This window comes from Suncus etruscus, chromosome 9 (genome assembly GCF_024139225.1).
Source record: "Suncus etruscus isolate mSunEtr1 chromosome 9, mSunEtr1.pri.cur, whole genome shotgun sequence".
NCBI lineage: Eukaryota > Metazoa > Chordata > Mammalia > Eulipotyphla > Soricidae > Suncus > Suncus etruscus.
Window position 1 is genome coordinate 58,677,068 of NC_064856.1, and position 19,547 is coordinate 58,696,614.

The 19,547-nt window shown below is 41.7% G+C and overlaps 1 protein-coding gene across 1 annotated transcript; it reads right to left on the bottom strand.

Moving 5' to 3' along the window:
* Nucleotides 1-685: 685 nt before the first annotated feature.
* TMEM9B (TMEM9 domain family member B) lies at nt 686-19,237 on the bottom strand. Its single transcript, XM_049781091.1, has 5 exons — nt 19,018-19,237; nt 16,893-16,984; nt 10,988-11,096; nt 7,601-7,735; nt 686-1,838 (listed from the first exon to the last, which is right to left on the bottom strand). Exons 1-5 carry the CDS (start codon nt 19,123-19,125, stop codon nt 1,683-1,685), a joined length of 600 nt encoding a protein of 199 aa, XP_049637048.1. The 5' UTR covers nt 19,126-19,237; the 3' UTR covers nt 686-1,682.
* Nucleotides 19,238-19,547: the final 310 nt, after the last annotated feature.

Here is a 19,547-nt window from a genome sequence, read left to right on the forward strand (position 1 = left end):
TCTACAACATGCAAATCATTCATGCAGCCCATTGAATATCATTATACACCCACTTAGCATTTTAAATATCTCAAATAATCAAAATAATTGTATGCTTTTAGAGACCCATCTAAGTTCTCATATTTTGTCTCTCATCTTTATTTTCTGTTCTCTCTCTCTCTCTCTGTTAGACACACACACAAATTTATTGCCAGTGTTTGATAGCTAGATTGGTATAAAATTAGTCTCAGGTTTGGAGAGAGAGCATGGAGGTAAGGCGTTTGCCTTTCATGCAGAAGGTCATTGGTTTGAATCCCGGCATCCCACATGGTCCCCTGTGCCTTCCAGGAGCGATTTCTGAGTGTGGAGCCAGGAGTAACCCCTGAGCGCTGCTGGGGTATGACCCCAAAACCAAAATAAAATAAAATAAAATAAAATAAGTCTCAAATGATAATTTGAGTGATAATACAGTGGGAAGGGCACATGTCTTGCTTGCAGCCCATGTTTGATCCCTGGCACCCCAGATGGTCCCCAGAACCTGCTACCAGTGATTCATGAGTGTAGGATCAGAAGTAAACCCTAAGCACAGCTGGGTATGGCCCCCAAACAAAACAAATTAGTCTCATAATAAGGTACAAATCTTGTTATCTTCATATTCACTCTATAGCAAAAGAAAAGCAAAGTTAAGAAATATACATACACTAGATTGTGTTTCAAAAATTACTTTTATTATTACATTCCAAAGAGGCAGGAAAAAGAAAGCAGCTAGTTATCCAGTAGCTTTTGTACCTTCAGAGGAGGAACCCAGAACTCTAGTCCAAGTTCAAAGCTTGCACCCACCATAGCCTCTCAACATGATAGGAAATGCTAATAAATACGTGTATGTCATAAGTCCAGGGAGCATTGGGTTTTAAAAGGAAATTCCTTTATGGCAAATGTCCAGGTCCTTAGGATTCATCCTTAGAGATACTACATGAGAAAGACTATATACACTAAGACTATGCTTAGTCATTAACCAGCAAAGGGCCAGTTCATTCTAGGATGCATTGCATCAGACATCACAGTATGTGAAAAGAATCTGCATTTTGTGAAGAGCCACCGCACATTTCAGACTCATTAAGTACAGCCATTCATTAATACAGCCACAGCCCTACCACATACCTAGATATAATAGAGTCAGTGCAAAATTCAAATGGGTAAGTCCTGGCTCTGATGAGACAGGCTATGCTGTAACATATAAATGAAACTTGAAAATAGAAGGTAAAGCCTATTTACAAAATTTGACTTAGTAAAGTGCCTTGAGAAAAATTAGATTACACACACCCACGAATCCCTTCCCTTCCCTGCCAGAAAATAACAAAAAAATCAACACTGCAAATTATCTTGAAGACCAAGTTACAACTGTGTGGTGAAAAGGAATGTCTTTCAGGTGAGGGCTTCAAGATAATTCACAGGCAGATTTATTTTTATTAGGAAAGTTCACAAATAGGAAAAAGTTTATTGGCTGAATTTTAGGTGTGTTTTTAAAAATGTTTCTATTAATACATGAACAAGAAAAGAAAATTACAAGCAAGGTTTGTGTTTCCAGTTTTGAAATTTCCAGCAAGAACTGCTAGAATTAATGGGAGATATTAAAACAAAACCCAGGAAAACACAACTTTTCCAGTTGTTTGCCTTATTCCATTCTACTGCCTTGAATTTCATTAGCTGAGAACAACATGACGATCGAAGACGGATTTTCGCTGCTCTTGAACTTGAAGCTTCCAGCGCTGTTGGGCATACTCTACCTTATTCAGCACATTGGCACGGCTGCGAGAGCGGGCCAGGACATCGTGAGCATTTGCAAAAGGTTGGTGATCCTAAAAATGCAGGAATGGAGAACATTAGAGAGTGTGATTGGTGCAAAACACAAGCAAAAACAGTCATCCAATCATGGAGGTGACAGCAGTAGAAATTTTCCAATGGCAGAGCCAAGCACTATGAGGTACTTGACTGCCAGTAGTAGAATGAAATAAACTAGGAAGATAGGGAGTTTTTATAAAACATTCCTATGAGTCACTATTTCCAGAAACATTCCCTTAGAAATGGAGTATACAGTGGTATTCATGTTAAAAAGAAGTCTTCTCTGACCAGTAGGAAAAAGAGTATCTCTTTTGGGAGCCAGGGAGAGGGGTTTTTATTGTTTTGTTTTGTTTTTGTTTTTTGGGTCACACCCGGCAGTGCTCAGGATTTACTCCTGGCTCTGCACTCAGAAATCACTCCTGGCAGGCTAGGGGGACCATTTGGGATGCTGGGAATCGAACCTTGGTCCAAGGTGTGCAAGGTGAATGTGCTACCACTGTGCTATCGCTCTGGCCCCAAGGGAGAGGGTTTTATGATTAGGGTACAAGCCTTACATCCTTACATGTGCAGGAACCTATATTCGAATCCCAGCAATTGGAATAGTCCTGGTGGCCTCAGAGAATCATCAGGGTCGCCTAGTAGTCCCTGCATGTCTGGGCCAGAACCCTGACATCACTGGGCTGAGCCAGGATGAGTAGCCCCTAAGTTCCCTTAAGCATTACTTGGGAGACTCCCCCCACCAAAAAAAGAAAAAAATTGACCAATAGGAAAAAGAAAATTGTGTTAATCTGTACATGGTATGGACATCGGAAGAAGGGTTTTCCCTTGCTTTATTTAATACCATACAGCTACTCTGTGGTAGAGGAAAGACCCGTTTCTTAATATATCAACTCCCATTATGCCAGAATCATTTAATTGCCATCACCTTGGAAAATGAACTTATAGGGGGCCGGAGAGATAGCATGGAGGTAAGGCGTTTGCCTCTCATGCAGAAGGTCATCGGTTCGAATCCCGGCGTCCCATATGGTCCCCCATGCTTGCCAGGAGCGACTTCTGAGCCTGGAGCCAGGAGTAACCCCTGAGCACTGCCGGGTGAGACCCAAAAACCAAAAAAAAAAAAAAAAAAAAAAAAAGAAAATGAACTTATAGGAACTCCTATTAGTTAATATTTTGTTTGTTTGTTTGTTTGTTGGGCCACACCTGACAGCGCTCAGGGGTTACTCTTGGCTTTGTGCCCAGAAATTGCTTTTGGCAGGCTTGGGGACATACGGGATGCTGGGAATCAGAACCTGAGTCCATACTGGGTCAGTTGTGTGCAAGACAAATGCCCTACTGCTGTGCTATCTCTCTGCCCCCCATTAGTTGATTTTTTTTTGTTTATTTTTGTTTTGGGGCAACACCTGGTGATGCTCAGGGTTTACTCCTGGATATGCGCTCAGAAATCGCTCCTGGCTTGGGGGACCATATGGGATGCCAGGGGATTGAACCACAGTCCATCCTAGGTTAGCACGTGCAAGGCAAACACCTTACCACTTGCGCCAACATTCCAGCCCCATATTAGTTGATTTTTAATTTTTCTTGGCACCCTCAAAACATACACTTAGTGGACTGGTTTTCAAAAAAAATTTTTTTTTTTTTTTGTGTTTTTGGGCCACACCCGGTGACGCTCAGGGGTTACTCCTGGCTATGCGCTCAGAAGTCGCTCCTGGCTTGGGGGACCATATGGGACGCCGGGGGATCGAACCGCGGTCCGTCTCCTAGGCTAGCGCAGGTAAGGCAGGCACCTTACCTCGAGCGCCACCGCCCGGCCCCTCAAAAATTTTTTATTGTTTCCATTATGTAATGAAGGAAACAGTTCAAGTGTGACCACCATCCTCTATTACCAAGATGAGTAGGAATCAGCCTTTCATTGCTGAGCACCCAGACACTGACATGTTAGGTAGGGGCTGCCTCAGGAAAGAGGCAACAGAAGGGCTAAGCTATTTTTATAGAAACCTTACTTATGCTGAAAAAGGAACCCAGTGCAACTAATTGTTTATAATCACTACACAGAAAACCACCATGCTAATCTATCTACAAATAAGATATAAACACAGCTGCTTAAATGACAAAAAGCACTCAAAATTTGAATAAATTATTTTTGTTTGCCTTCCCCTTGATCTTTCTTCCCAAACCCTAAGATAGTAAAACTGCTAAATGTTCCAATGTAGTATCCAAGTTATAAGTCCAACCTCTTAAACTTCACCTCCAAGAAAGAAATATATTGTTTTTTATTTTCTTTAATATTGTTCTGTAATTGTGTGTCTGCTAAAGCTCTAGTATATATTCAGGGCAGAAGTTGGCATGGCTAGAAAAGGCTATACATAGTCACTAACTCTTTATACAGCTATAACTACATGTTATAACACCAGGTCTTCCTTTTAATAGCAAGACAGTTATATAATGTCTGCATTTCAAATTGTACAAAGAACTGCTGCCACCTTCTTTACTACTAAGATTCCTCTCAACTTCTCACTAAATTAGGCAATAGCTTGCACAAATCAACCCCAATTGTTTAATTTTAACCTTATAAATGATAATAGTAAAAAAATTCCACAGAGTTAAGTGTTTCAGAGATATAAAAAAAGAACAGGGAAAGAGGGCAACTTAACAATGCTGGATTTTCCACAAGGAAATAAACAGATCCAAGGTCACTGAACAAATGAACATAAACACTAAAACTGAGTTCAACTAACCTTGACTTGGTGTCATATTCTCTCAATACACTGATGCTGTTCGGGTAGATTAAAATGACACTATAGGAATACGGTGCTTCAGTGAATTTGTATATAAAATAATATTACCATTGGTTTGTTATGATATAAACAAGACCAGGAAGAAGGATGTACTTTATTAGCAGCACCATTTCTCAATTTCACTGTCCTGTTATCTACCCTTCAAGATAGGGAGAAAAAAATCATAAGGAACAATATTAAAGGACTAAACAAACCATTTAATCCTTGAGGTCTCTTTTCTACTATGAGAACAAGATTGAACTAGCTGCTCATGGTCATGGAATCTGGGAGAATGCAAATAGAGATTTATCCTTTTCTATGTTTATTCTTTTTACACTTGATAAAATTACAATAAATATAAAACATGGTTTAATGTAATGCTTTGATAATAGCAATGATGTGTCATGGATATCTGATACAGTAAATATTGTGATTACTTACAGTGAACTTCTTAAGTATTTGTACTAACTAAACAAAAATGAAAAAAGTAAAAACAGAACTTAACAAAATTATCTGTGAAAGTATATCTTGGATAAGCAACTACTTTAGAAATTTAAGTTCTTCATTTTTACACAGAATTGTTAACATAAATTCACAGCTTTGTTGAAAACCCGGTATAAATTAACAAACATATAATATTCAATTGGACCGCTCAGAAAAAATGTCCTAAAATGGCCAGTTCGTACATAGAAACTTTTTTTTTTTTTTTGGTTTTTCGGGCCACACCCGTTTGATGCTCAGGGGTTACTCCTGGCTAAGCGCTCAGAAATTGCCCCTGGCTTGGGGGGGACCATATGGGACACCAGGGGATAGAACTGCAGTCCTTCCTTGGCTAGCGCTTGCAAGGCAGACACCTTACCTCTAGCGCCACCTCACCGGCCCTGTATATAGAAACTATTATTGGTGAATAAGAAGGTTGCTAACCACCTTACTCCACCATCAATGCTGCATTTTCTACCTGTTTTCATTTATACATTTATATACTCTTTATTTTATGTTTGGTATTGATATTATCTATTCCTAAACTAGATACAGAGTTTAAGCCTGACTTTCTAGTTATATGCCTAAAATGAAAAGATTTAAGTGGTCTTGGAGGGATGGAGCAATAGCACAGTGGTAAGGCATTTGCCTTGCACGTGGCCGACCTGGGACTGACCCAGGTTCCATTCCAGGTGTCCTATATGGTCCCCTAAGCCTGCCAGGAGTGATTTCTGAGCACACAGCCAGGAATAATCCCTGAGCTCTGCCAGGTGGTGGCCCAAAAACCAAAAACCAAAAAAAAAAAAAAAGTTTTTGATAAATAACACTTTTATATATTTGTAGTTCTCATCTGTGAGTCACTTTGATCCTACCAACTGCTAAATGTCTGGACAATTTTGGTGGTAAAACCAGGAAGGGGATGTTTCTGGCATCTAGTAGATAGTGGTCACAAAGGCTACTATGTATCTTGCAAAGAAAAGGACAGCCATCCCTACAAAGAATCCAACCAAAAATGTCAATACTGAGGTGAAGAAACCTGTTATATGTGAATGAAAATTAATATGAGAACAATTTGAGATTCTGACAAATCTGGTGCAAGACTTCTGATCTAGTTCAATCCTTGGCATATCTTATGATCCTCTGAGCATCGCCAGGAATAACCCATGAGTACTGTAAGTGATGCAAAACAAAGAAAAATGACATAAAAGAACATACTGAAGGCCACAGAGAAAGCTCAAGTGAGAGAGCCCCTGACTAGGAAGTTCAAGGCCCTAATTTTGATCCCAGCACTCTATGGCCTGCAGAGCACTGATTGGTAGTATCCCTAAGTAATTAAAAAAAAAAAAAAAACCACCATAATATTTAAACTTCCTTTCATCAATTATTTTGGCTTCTAAAAATTTTTTTTCGGGGCCGGGAAGGTGGCGCTAGAGGTAAGGTGTCTGCCTTACAAGCGCTAGCCAAGGAACGGACCGCGGTTCGATCCCCCGGCGTCCCATATGGTCCCCCCAAGCCAGGGGCAATTTCTGAGCGCATAGCCAGGAGTAACCCCTGAGCGTCAAACGGGTGTGGCCCAAAAACCAAAAAAAAAAAAAAAATTTTTTTTCTAAAAATGCTAACAGAAAAGTTATTCAGGAAGAAGCTTGGGGGAAAAAAACTATCTCTGATGTTTTTCTCGATGTAAAGAGAAAAAGGAAATAAAATTTAGTACTGAAGAGCAAAGCCTAATAATATAGTACATTCACCCAGTATCACTGGTTTAAGTCATCATTTTTATTTTTTTATTTTTTTTGGTTTTTGGGCCACACCCGGTAATGCTCAGGGGTTACTCCTGGCTATGCGCTCAGAAGTTGCTCCTGGCTTGGGGGACCATATGGGACGCCGGGGGATCCAACCGTGGTCCATCCAAGGCTAGCGCAGGCAAGGCAGGCACCTTATCTCTAGTGCCACAGCCCGGCCCCAAGTCATCATTTTTATGACTTTACGAATAATGTTCTTTTATTTTTGTTTTGTTTTTGGGACACACCTAGCAGTGCTCAGGGGTCACTCCTGGCTGTTTGCTCAGACATAGCTCCTGGAAGGCACGGGGGACCATATGGGACACCGGGATTCGAACCAGCCACCTTTGGTCCTGTATCTGCTGCTTGCAAGGCAAACGCCGCTGTGCTATCTCTCCAGGCCCACGAATAATGTCCTTATAAATAGACATATAAGTTCAGAATTATCTTTAGCTCCTCTAGTTGAGAATTTGCTCCAGCACATAAACTTCTATGTATGGTTATTTTTCACTAATAATTTATTTTTTTTGGGGGGGGGGTCACACCCGGCAGCACTCAGGGGATATTCCTGGCTCTATGCTCAGAAATCGCTCCTGGCAGGTTCTGGGACCATATGGGATGCCAGGATTTGAACCAATGACCTTCTGCATGAAAGGCAAACGCCTTACCTCCCTGCTATCTCTCCGGCCCCCACTAATACTTTATAACCACTGACAGAGACTGGCCATGTGCAGAATAAGAACTTACCCCAACATCATCATCACTCTGTATTAATTGTGAGTGTCCAAAGAGGCGTCGTTTCAATATGGGTTCAACGAGAGTAAGGTACACCATGTACAGAAGCAGAAGACCCAAAATGGAGAGATAAATTATAATGGTAACCTAAAAGATATTAAAAGTAAGTTATATCTCATCCCTGCACTGCAGAAGCCCCAGAAGCTGCACCCACACCCCATAGCCACAGCCATACGTAAGGCCTATGTTCACTGCTTCAGAGATGCTAAGCCAATGAAATTTCCTGGTACATTGGTTTTCAAGTTGAATATTACGTTCCTCTTGAAGTGGGGGTGGGCACACACCCAATCCATTTCGCCAGAAGCCCCAGCAGCCACACCCATATCTCACAGCCTCTATTATGTGGCCCCGCTTCACAGCTTCATGACTCATCTCAGAAGAGATGCCAAGCCAAGCCGATGCAGCACATGGGGCACCAGCCTTTGGACTGAAAACTCTGGGCCCCCCTTGGGATTGGGTGGGCTGAGAATCGTCCCAGTACTACAGATCCTGGAGCTCATTCAAATCCCACAATACTGAGAGCCCCGCTGGAGCACACCAAATTAGGTGAGAAAGACCAGAGAAGCCTTCTAAATTCAATAAACAAAAACAACACAGAGGTTCAACTCAGCAAACATCTCAGTAAAACCTCAGACAGTGACTTTAATGACCTCATTGTGAAATACAACAATTTTCACACATTTTCTTTTATTGAACTATTTTTTGATAATTTGTATTTTGTTGTAACAAGCGCCAAAAAACCCCCAACAAATTATTTTGTGCTTGCCTGAAAGGACAGGTTTTTGGGGGATAGGGAGCTGGGGACAAATGGAAGGAAGGTCATACTGGTGGGTGCCCGAAACAACTGTATTACAAAAACCACAGCGTTTAAATAAAGCTTGTTTTTTTTAAAGTTACACTTGTATTTAAGCTAAGAAATCAGAATTCTGTTTAATAGTGAAGCTCTGTGATATTAGATCTATTTGCTACGTATAAAGATTCTCATACAAACCAGATTCCAGGATAAGAAATAAAGTCAAATATTATTTAAAAGTACAAGAAACAATTTGCCTTTGGGATCTTTATGTGAGTTATCTTATCTTCACCTTATCACACTTATCTTCACCTACTATAGTCACATGTCATCACTGCTAGCAATTTTCTTTTTTTAAGTGTTCTAGATTCTGCAGCATTACTGTCCAAACTAAAGGGAAACCTAACATAAAAGTAATTTAGATGATTTTCATAAAAATAGTCTTCTAGATCAACTTAGATGTGCAATATTTTTATTTATTTATTTAGTTTTTTTTTTTCTTCTTTTTTTGTTACACCCAGCAACACTCAGGGGTTACTCCTAGTTCTGAACTTAATCAGGGGCTGGTTTGTGGCCCTCCTGTATAACATTTTGTGGTCCTGCCCTAGAGGAATCTTTTTTTGTTTTGTTTTGTTTTAGTTGTTTGGGTCACACCCCCCAATGTTCAAGGCTTACTACTGACTTTGCACTCAAGAATCACCCCGGCTTTGCCTCTTGTGGCCCCCAGGTAAATTGAGTTTGAGACCCCTGGGCCTTAGATATTACTCCTGGCAGGCTCAGGGGACCATATGGGATGATGGGGATCAAAGCTGGGTTTGCTGCATGCAAGACAATTGCCCTACCCACTGTGCTATCACTCTGGCCCCAGATGTGCAATACTTTTAGATGAGTGATTATGAGATTTTTTTTTTAAATGTTTGTTTTTAGACTTCACCTTGCAGTGCTGGGAATAGTTCCCAGTGGTGCTGGGGAATCTGGCCATGCAAGGGATTGAAGCCAAGCCTCCTGCATGCAAAGCATGCACATAACCATTGAGCTATCTTTCTGACTCATTTCTGAGATCTTAGTCTGTACAGCATGACACCTCCCACCACCCTGACTATATTAAAAGACAGGCAATATCATACACTGGCAAGAATATGAGAAAATTGAGCATTCCTATATTGCTGGTGGGAATATAAAATGGTATAACCACTTTGGAAAAACAATCTAGCATAACAATTTAAGAGTTATATCTCTTAAAATGTTAGGTATAAACTTACCTACAGGATCTAACTGAGTGAAAGAAAAACTTATATATACACAAAAATGTGTGTGCAGATATCCAGGACAGTATTATTCATAATACTAAAAATCTGGAGATAATCCATATGTTCAACAGATCATCAAAAAGAAGATACATCCATATAATAGAATGCTATTTAATGATAAAAAGGAACTAAGCACTGATACAAGTTACAACATAGATAAAATACAAAATTGGTACGCTAAGTAAATGAAATAATAGAAAACCATGTTTTATTATTCTATTTAAATGAAATGTCCAGATCTATAGAGGCACAAAACAGGAAAGCAATTATGTGGGGCATGGGGTAGGAACTGAATTAACTAACATTAACCGTGGGATAACAGGTTGATTATATTTGGATTTCTAAAACTGCTTTGACTTATGTATGCTTAAAATCAATGACTTTGGGGTATGTTTTTAAGCTTAAACATCTTTTAATTAAAATGTACAAGAATGTCATCACATAACAGTCTCTCCTTGAACAGGCATTCACCCATAGGCTCAATCACAACAGAATTCTTTGAAACTGCTACAACTGTCCAAAATTCTACATGAGGCCTTTTTAGGGGGAAGGAATGGGAAATACCACATAATAAACAATCATAAGAGATATCCAAATAGTTATAAATGGTTTTTTTTGTTTTTGATTCTTGGGTGATACCCAGCAGCTGTGCTTTCTCCTGGTTCTGTGCTCAGGGTTTACTTCTGGATGCTGGGGATTGAACCCATCTTGGCCATGTGCAAGACAAGCACCCTACCTACTGCAATGTTGCCCTGGCCCCAAGAAGTATCGTTCTTATAGAAAATAAAAGATCTTAAAATCCAGAAGTGATGTATATAGAATAGTCATTATATGTACAATTTTTTCTAAGATTTGGGAAGATAAGAAATAGAGGATGTAACCAAGTTGTTCTTATTTCTCACCATGCATATTGTTGTCATACACGAGCTACAGAGTAGCCAGGATATCTTTCTGGGATATGCTACTTCTACATGGAGCATATCTGTCATTTCTCATATCACACCTACCTAACACATCCGAATTAGTCCACCAAGCCTCTCCATGAGGCAGGTAGTGAGCAGATCCACTGCTCCTTTATGGTCAGTTTAGGGGTGTGAAGAGAGAGGGAGATTAGGGGTAGAAATGAGGAGATTAAAGTAGCAGTAAAGTAATGAAAATAAAAGTTAGATGTCCAAATTTTTCTTTCTAGATACCATCAAAGACATTCCAGGAGGGGAAAAGAGTTTTCTTCTTCACCTTGATCGTAACAGAGCTCCTTTCCTCATATTTACATTCACAGCGTAAACAGTATGCTTCAACGTCCGGCCCACGTACAGGCATGGGCTCTACAACATGAAGGCAGTCGCTGAAAAACACAAAAATAAAATATTCATTCAGAATTTTCAATCCACAATAACAAAAAGTCTCCTGAATAATTAAACAATGAAAGAATATAAGGAACCAATTCCTATTTCAATAGTAGGACTTTGTTAAATATAGACATCTAAGAAACCATAAAAATACATACATAATACTGTCTACCTCAAATTTGTAAAGATAAAATGTATCTGAAAAATTCCAAAGGGGTTGAAAACGACTTAGAAGACCAAGTAATACTTACATTTGATCAATTTTTAAGCAAAGCTGTTTTAAATGATTTAAAGTGATCTGCTCAAATATGAGATTTTATAAATTAAGTAACATAATTTTATAACTGAGATGGCATGATATATGAGTTAATAGTTGGCAAATTCTGAAATGAAACACTAAATATGCATTGCTCTGGTAAGAAACAATTACTTTTCTAAAAAGCAACTTTAAAAAGCATTAAAAATTATGTGACCCAAAAAGCAAAAAAAAAATTATAAATAAAAATATAAAAAACTATAAAGCACTGAGGGGCCAGAGAGGTAATCCCAGGGCTGAGGTGCTCGCTTTGCCTTGCAATGGTTCACATACATCTAGGGCACTTGGCAGGTGTCACTCCTGAGGTGAACCAGGAATAGACCAAGAGCACCACTGAGTGTAGCCTCCAACATCCATACCAAAAGAGGAAAAGATGAAGTAGGGCTGATGACAAAAAAAAAATTTAAATTAAAATAGAATACCTTGAAAAGTATATTAAAAAGATAAAAGGCTAGAGGCCAGAGCAGTGGCGCAACGGTAGGGTGTTTGCCTTGCACATGCTGACCTAGGACTGACCACAGTTCGATCCCCCACCGTCCCATATGGTCCCCCAAGCCAGGAGCGATTTCTGAGTGCATAGTCAGGAGTAACCCCTGAGCATCACCAGGTGTGGCCCAAAAATAAAGAAAAAAAAGATAAAAGGCTGAATGTTTTCTCTGTTGGGTGTTCCTTATCTCCCTGCTCCACCTTCTATTTATTTATGGCTTACATAAAAACAAAGAAACCCACACTTATCAAAAAATGTTTTTCTGGGCCTGAGCAGTGGCGCAAGGTGTCCCATGTGGTTACCTAAGCCAGGGGCGATTTCTGAGCACATAACCAGGAGTAACCCCTGAGCGTCACCAGGTGTGGCCAAAAAACCAAAACACACACACACACACACACACACACACACACACACAAAGTTTTTTCTAAAAATCTATCAATTCTAGAAAATAAATTCTGGTAGTCTTCCCAGCTACCAAGAATCTACTATTCTGATCACCTTCAGTAAAAGCAGACAAAGATTTCCTATGCCAGCTGCTGGACACTTCTCTCCCCTTTTTGTCTTTCCATCTGCCTCAAGAACTCTACTGTGGTATCAAGTCTCACTCATTCTATCATCCTTTCTGGGGCACACATTTCTCTAAGCTGATCCTTTCACTCTGCCCTATCAAAGTGACTTTTTAATGTCCCATTCCTTTTTCACTGCCGCATTAGAAAGAAACCCCAAAATAGTATACATGGAAAAGGTTCAATCTGTTATTCTTAATGAGTAATTTAGTTTTAACAAAAAATAATAATAAAAATATATACCCCCACCCAGAGAATTGCATATAAGGGCAGGTTTCCAGTTCTCCACCATTCCAGCGTGTGATATCTGTTCCAAGCACAAGGCCAGGCATGTTATCTCGCTGAGTACAGGCATCTAGCTTCCTCTTTAAAAACAAACAGGGGCTAGAGAGATAGTACAGCCATAGGGCATATGCCTTGCACGCAGCTGATCCAAGACAGATGGTGTTTCGAATTCCAGGCATCCTGTATGGACCCTCGAGCCTGCCAGGAGAGATTTCTGAACACAGCTCCAGGAGTAACCCTTGAGTGCCACCGGGTGTGACCCAAGCAAACCAACCAACCAACTCAGAAGGGTTTTTAATCTCACAATCACAGGGATGATCCAGCCCTACATTCTCAGAGGCCACCTGCACAGGATCACAGAGTCAACTAGTAACTGCAAAAAACTAGTTGCCAGGACTTCTGCTTCCTGTAAGTTCTGGTAACTCTGAACATCGGGAAAATGAAAGTTGTCTCCTATTCAGTTTTTTTCTATTTTAGCTTCAGAAGCTCCCACAGCAAATCTAAGAAATATTTGGTATGTTAAGTGCTAAATACCAAGTGCTTCATTAGAAGCACAAATATAGTATTATAATAAAAGCTCAGAGCTGTGCAAGAGCTGGCCAAAGTGGAGAGGAAGAAAAGGTTGGCCAGTTGGTCTGTCAATAGAAACAGAACACAGATACAGACCACAACCATCACAAGAGCTAGACAACATCTCCCTCTAGTGCCCAATGGAGGATATCATCTGGGTTTTTCTTTTTTGGTTTATTTGTTTTGTGACTACACCTGGCTGTGATCAGGATTTACAGGCTCTGAGCTCAGAGATCACTTCTGGGGACTCATAAATGGTGAAGGGGATCAAATTCAGGTTCAACTGCTGTGCCTTACACACTGAACTATCCCTCTGGTCCCAACATCATCAGTTTTAAAACACACCCCAACACAAACTATAAAACTTTGACCTTAGGCCAACCAGCATAAACCAAAGAAATAAAGTTTACGACTGGAAAAATGGGAGGTCAGAGGTAAAACTATTTCTAGTGTCACACAGATATTGGAGGTCTTGTAAGAAAATAAAAACCTGCAAGATTCTGTTTAATTATACCTTATTTATCTCTCTAAAATCATTTTAAAGCTTTCAGTGACAACTGTGGGAAAGATTTCTTGTAAAAGGCAAGAAAGGAAATAAAGAAAGGAAAATCCAAAAGAAAACTGGTTTTCAATGGTCTATTTTCTTTTTTATTTTGGTTTTTTGTTTGTTTGTTTGTTTGTTTTTGTTTTTGGGCCACACCTGGCGGTGCTCAGGGGTTACTCCTGGCTGTCTGCTCAGAAATAGCTCCTGGCAGGCACGGGGGACCATATGGGACGCTGGGATTCGAACCAACCACCTTTGGTCCTGGATCGGCTGCTTGCAAGGCAAACGCCGCTGTGCTATCTCTCTGGGCCCCAATTGTCTATTTTCAAAGATCCTTATTTAGACCAATAATTAATGATAAATGAAAATATGGTTCTGTGGGACCGGAGAGATAGCATGGAGGTAAGACGTTTGCCTTGCATGCAGAAAGTCAGTGGTTCGAATCTCAGCATCCCATATGGTCCCCTGAGCCTGCCAGGAGTGATTTCTGAGCGTAGAGCCAGAATAACCCCTGAGCGATGCCAGGTGTGACACAAAAACAAAAACAAAAAACAAACAAACAAAAAGGGAAAGGAGCTGAAGAGACAACATACAAGACTGAAGAAAGAGTATGCTTTGCAAATAGGTAGCCCTGGCATCAAATATCACAAGGTGTGACTCCAAAACTGAAAAAAGTCAGAGAAAAGACCGGTGCTAAAACATGACTAGTGAATTCACCTGCTACTAAAATAATAGACATCAGATTCTATTACTGATATAATAATCACAGAGCAAACTAATTATAAGTATCCAAGATAGAAAATTTATAGAGTAACTTAAAAACCTTATTTGTGTTTTCTTCCCCCTACCTTTTACCTTTCCATCAATGATACCTTGTTGCTGCATGGCCTGGGTCACACATAATAACTATGGTCCTTATATATTTAGCTGTGGTGCTCAATAGATTGTATGTTTGCATATAACTGGCAGCAGTGTAGTTGGAAATGGCTTTACTATATCAGGTATCTCCATGAGCAGAGCTGCCAGGAACAGCTGAGTTGCCAGGATGGCACTCAGTGCAGGCAACTACACTGGGGATTGAACTCATTTCTTACACATACAAAACAGATGTATTAGCCACTGAGCCATTTATCTACTTGCCCCTGCCCTAAGATTTCTTGTATTTGTTTGTTTGTTTGTTTTGAGTTACTCCCAGCAGTACTCAAAGGACCTTATAAGGTACTGGTATTGAACCTGGATTGGCCAAGTGCAAGGCACATTTTTTTTTCTTTTCTTTTTTTTTTGGTTTTGTGTCACAACCGGCAGTGCTCAGGGGTTCCTCCTGGCTCTACGCTCAGAAATAGTTCCTAGCAGGCGTGGGGGACCGTATGGGATGCCGGGATTCGAACCACCGTCCTTCCCTCCATGCTATCTCTCCCGCCCAAGGGAAATTTTCTACCCAATGTACTATCACTTTTGGCCCCCAGAGTGTTTTGTATTATATGAAGCAACCTGCTGATATAAAACCTGGAAGAATGCTGGAGCTGAAAAACTGTATAGCAGTTTGGAAGCATACCAGCCTATGCGCCTACCTGATTCCCAGTTTCACACTGCCCTCAAGCATCTCCAGGTGCAGCCAGGAGGCCTCAGAGCACTGTCAGATGTGGCTATGGAAGCCCCCCTAGCACCACTGAGTTACGGGGTGTGAGTATATCAGATCCTGGGACCCTTGCACTGCATTAAAACAAGTTTCCCTGGGGCCAGAGAGATAGCATGGAGGTAAGGCGTTTGTCTCACATGCAGAAGGACGGTGGTTCGAATCCTGGCGTTCCCATATGGTCCCCGGAGCCTGCCAGGAGTGATTTCTGAGCATGGAGCCAGGAGTAACCCCTGAGCTCTGCAGGGTGTGACCCAAAAACAAACAAACAAAAAAAACCCCAACAAGTTTCCCTTACTTTTTAAAGCCAGCTTGCAACATGCATGAATTCAATTTTGCCTTCAAATCTTTGCTAGTTATTTATCTGTGAAACCATATATATAGAAGTATACAGCATTTAGAACTATTTCCTTATAATCCTAGTAATCTTCCACTGAGGTTTTGCTGTAAAATATCTGCTTTTTCACAGGCAGAAGAAGCTATTACTTATAAGGTCCAATGAGATAACTAGAGAAGCCTGCTGAAGGCTTAACCAGTCAGAATATCAGCCATTCCAGGCCTGACTGATTATCACAGGGGCTGAAAAGATCAATACAATGGCATACTTAAAATCTATTCATGGCACACCACTGAGAAAATACAGGACTCACTGGCTTTCTTTTAGAAACATTTTAAGTATTTTCCCAGAGTGATACTGCTCCTGAGAACACTGGATCAATTTAGGTATTGGGGCTGGGGGTGGGGGCACATTCTATTAGTTTAAGCAAAGTAGATTTTCAGAGGGACACCAAGTAATTTTTTTCTCATAAAAGTAATGGGCAGGGCCCGGAGAGATAGCACAGCGGCGTTTGCCTTGCAAGCAGCCAATCCAGGACCTAAGGTGGTTGGTTCGAATCCCGGCGTCCCATATGGTCCCCCGTGCTTGCCAGAAGCTATTTCTGAGCAGAGAGCCAGGAGAAACCCCTGAGCACCACCAGGTGTAGCCCAAAAACCAAAAAAAAAAAAAAAAAGTAATGGGCCAAATAATTCTGCAAACATCTACTTTCAAATAGTCTCCTATATTTGATAATATATCATCAGATCTACAAGTTAAAAAAATTAAAACCTAAATGAATCAGTCTTAGATCATGCACTCAGGGCTTTAGTTTCATTTTTAAATGAAAAAATAGAATTCAATATTTTTAAAAAATAAACTACACATTGAAAAAAACATTCTGGTTCTGCCTTTTATTCTTTTAGTGCTAGGAATCAAACTAATGGACTCATAATTACAAGACACGAACTCCCTACCACTGAGCCTCCTCCATGTTCTGGAAGAACATTCTGGGCTAACAGTGACAATCACAGAAATAAAGTTAACAGGCTTTTCAATAATATAGAATACTTACCAATCTTTTTGGGATATGTTCTTATTATAAATATGCCCAGAATTTTCTTTATAGGGAGGACAAATACATTTACATCGGACATCTTCGAAATTCTGTAACCAAAATGGAAATAGCATAGCTTATTGATGGTTGGTTCATCATTAATATTTAAAAAACCTACAATAGATCCATTTTGCAAAACATCCCCTGCCAAATATTCTAGACTTTCAAGGCTTTCTTTCTTTCTTTCTTTTTATTATTTTGTTTTGTTTTGTTTTGGGTCACACCCGGCAGCACTCAGGGGCCACTCCTGGCTCCACACTCAGAAATCGCTCCTGGCAGGCTCAGGGAACCACCGGGATTCAAACCACCGTCCCTCTGCATGCAAGGCAAACACTCCACCACCATGCTATCTCTGCGGCCTCAAAGCTTTCTTTAAAATAAACTTAAAGCTCAAGAGAAATAATTTTTTGCAGGTCATAGGTTGATTTTTGGTAATATTAATGAAATATTACATATTATATAACATTATTTTGAAATAATACCTAACCCATGATTTGTAACTTTCCTGGGCCACATGACAATCGTGCTACACCATTCATCACTATCTACCTGCCAGCAGAAAGACACACAGTAGACAGAGAACTCAGCGAACAAATTAGAATGTTTGGTACGAAAGGCTGAGAAAGCATCAAATTAAAAATTACTCTCAAAACAAGTCACAATTCAATCTAGCATTTTTATACCCTTTGGTATAAAGACATTGATATAAACCAAAGGAGCTAGGCCTCAATGCTTAGAAAGGATGACATTTTAGAGGCATTTAGCTTCAATTAGAAGGAAAGTAGCTTGAGTTTAGCTGAGATCAATTTGTCTACTCTATCCCAAGAAACTTTAGTACCAATCCTTGGAAACCAGACAGAATAACAAACAAAAAAATTCAACAGTCTTCAGGGCTGGAGGAAGAGATGACTAAATATGTAAATAGACGAAATAGGAGATACTTCTTCCGCAAAAGGGGATCTACCTGAGAAGGCAGTGGTTTATCAGTCTCCAGAGGATTAGCCTACTGCTCAAGTACAGGATGGTAAGTCAGACATGACCACTAACTGACTACTCATTCTTTCAACAACCATTTAGTGAACATTTCCTTGGTGTCAGACACTGAGCTAAAAGAGATGGAGTCTGATAAGCCTAAGAAGACACAAGTCCTGCCTGCAAGTAAGACACACCCTGGCATAGAAGACAAATAAATAAACACAAATAAATGTGTAATTACAACACAACGTAAAGTCGTGAGAAAAGATATGCAGAGAGTGCCAGCAATAATTAAAAGTAGAAAAACTTGGGCTGAAGAGAGAATTGAGCCCAAACAATATACACCCCCATCCCACTCTCTTGGGGTTCCTGAGCACTGATGGGAATAGCCCCTGACAGCTGGTTGTGGCCCAAAGAATGAAATTGAACAGCGCATCCTGACTTTGCCACTCAGAGTCAGGAGACTTGCAAGTAAGTGCCCCTGTTTCTGGGAAGCAGCAGGAGAAACTTCACTAAGAGCCCCTGTGATGTGCCTGCCTCTAACAGATCTTTCTCGGCCCCTTTACTGAGACATTACAGGCTAAAAAAAAAGTATGATGTTTAAACATCATTTGGTGGTGGTGGGAGACTCAGACAAACAAACGGAGCGGCAGGGGTGGAGGCCACAACCTCACTTGGGAGAGTGACAACCCTCGCTAACTACCAAGGAAAAGGATCAGAAGGAGAGCAGAAAGAGAGAGAGAGAGGTAGGAGGTGAGACCACTGGGCCGGTGACAGGCCCAGTGGGTTCGAGGGCAGGTAGTAAAGAAAGGAAGGGGACCGAGGGGGGGGGGGGCCGGAAAGCTTCTGCAAGAAGAGGCTTAGGGAAAGGGGGAGGCAGCGTAGCTGTCAGAGGTGGGATTTCAGAGTTACAGCCTGGGAAGTTGGAGCAGGGCGGAGGAAGGCGATGGCGATGGCAGCAAGTGGCAGGAGAGGGGCGCGCGGTAGGTGGGAGGGGGGTGAGCACTGCCAGGGTTGTCAGCAGCGAGAGTGCGGGGTTCTAGGAGGCGGGCAGACAGAGGGGAGCGGGGAGAGCTCCGCAAGGGGCGGCGCTCGCACCCGGACTCACCTTGGCGGCTGACAGCTGCACCAGCAGCAGCAGCGAGAGCGCCAGGGCGGACAGGCCGAGCGTCCCGCCGCCCAGCCGCAGTGGGCCCGCGCCCGCCACGCTCGCCATGGCTGGAAGGAAGGCAGGCAGGCCCAGCAGTGCCCGGCGCCCGGGACCCGGAGACCTGCTCCCGGCTGGGGCTCGGCTGCTCGGGCCGCACTTCCGCCCAGGCCCCGCGTCACTGCCCGCCCCGGAAACGGTTCCGGGCGCCGAGGGCCCGAGGTTGTGTGCTCGGGGCCGGCTGTCGGCCCGGCCTGCGCTCGGGCGCGGAACTGGGGAGGTAGGCGGGTGCCGGGGGTGTAGGGATCGCGTGTCTCCGATGCCTGATCCTGGCTCAGCAGCAGCTGGGACTATGGCACCAGATCCTAGACCCTAGGAACGACCCGCCCAGGCCCGCAGACCCAAGAGGATGGGCGGGTGGCTCTTCCCTCTAGGCCCGGGCGCGCTGCACGGGTGCTCAGGCGGGTTTGCACCGGCCTGCGCCTTTGCTT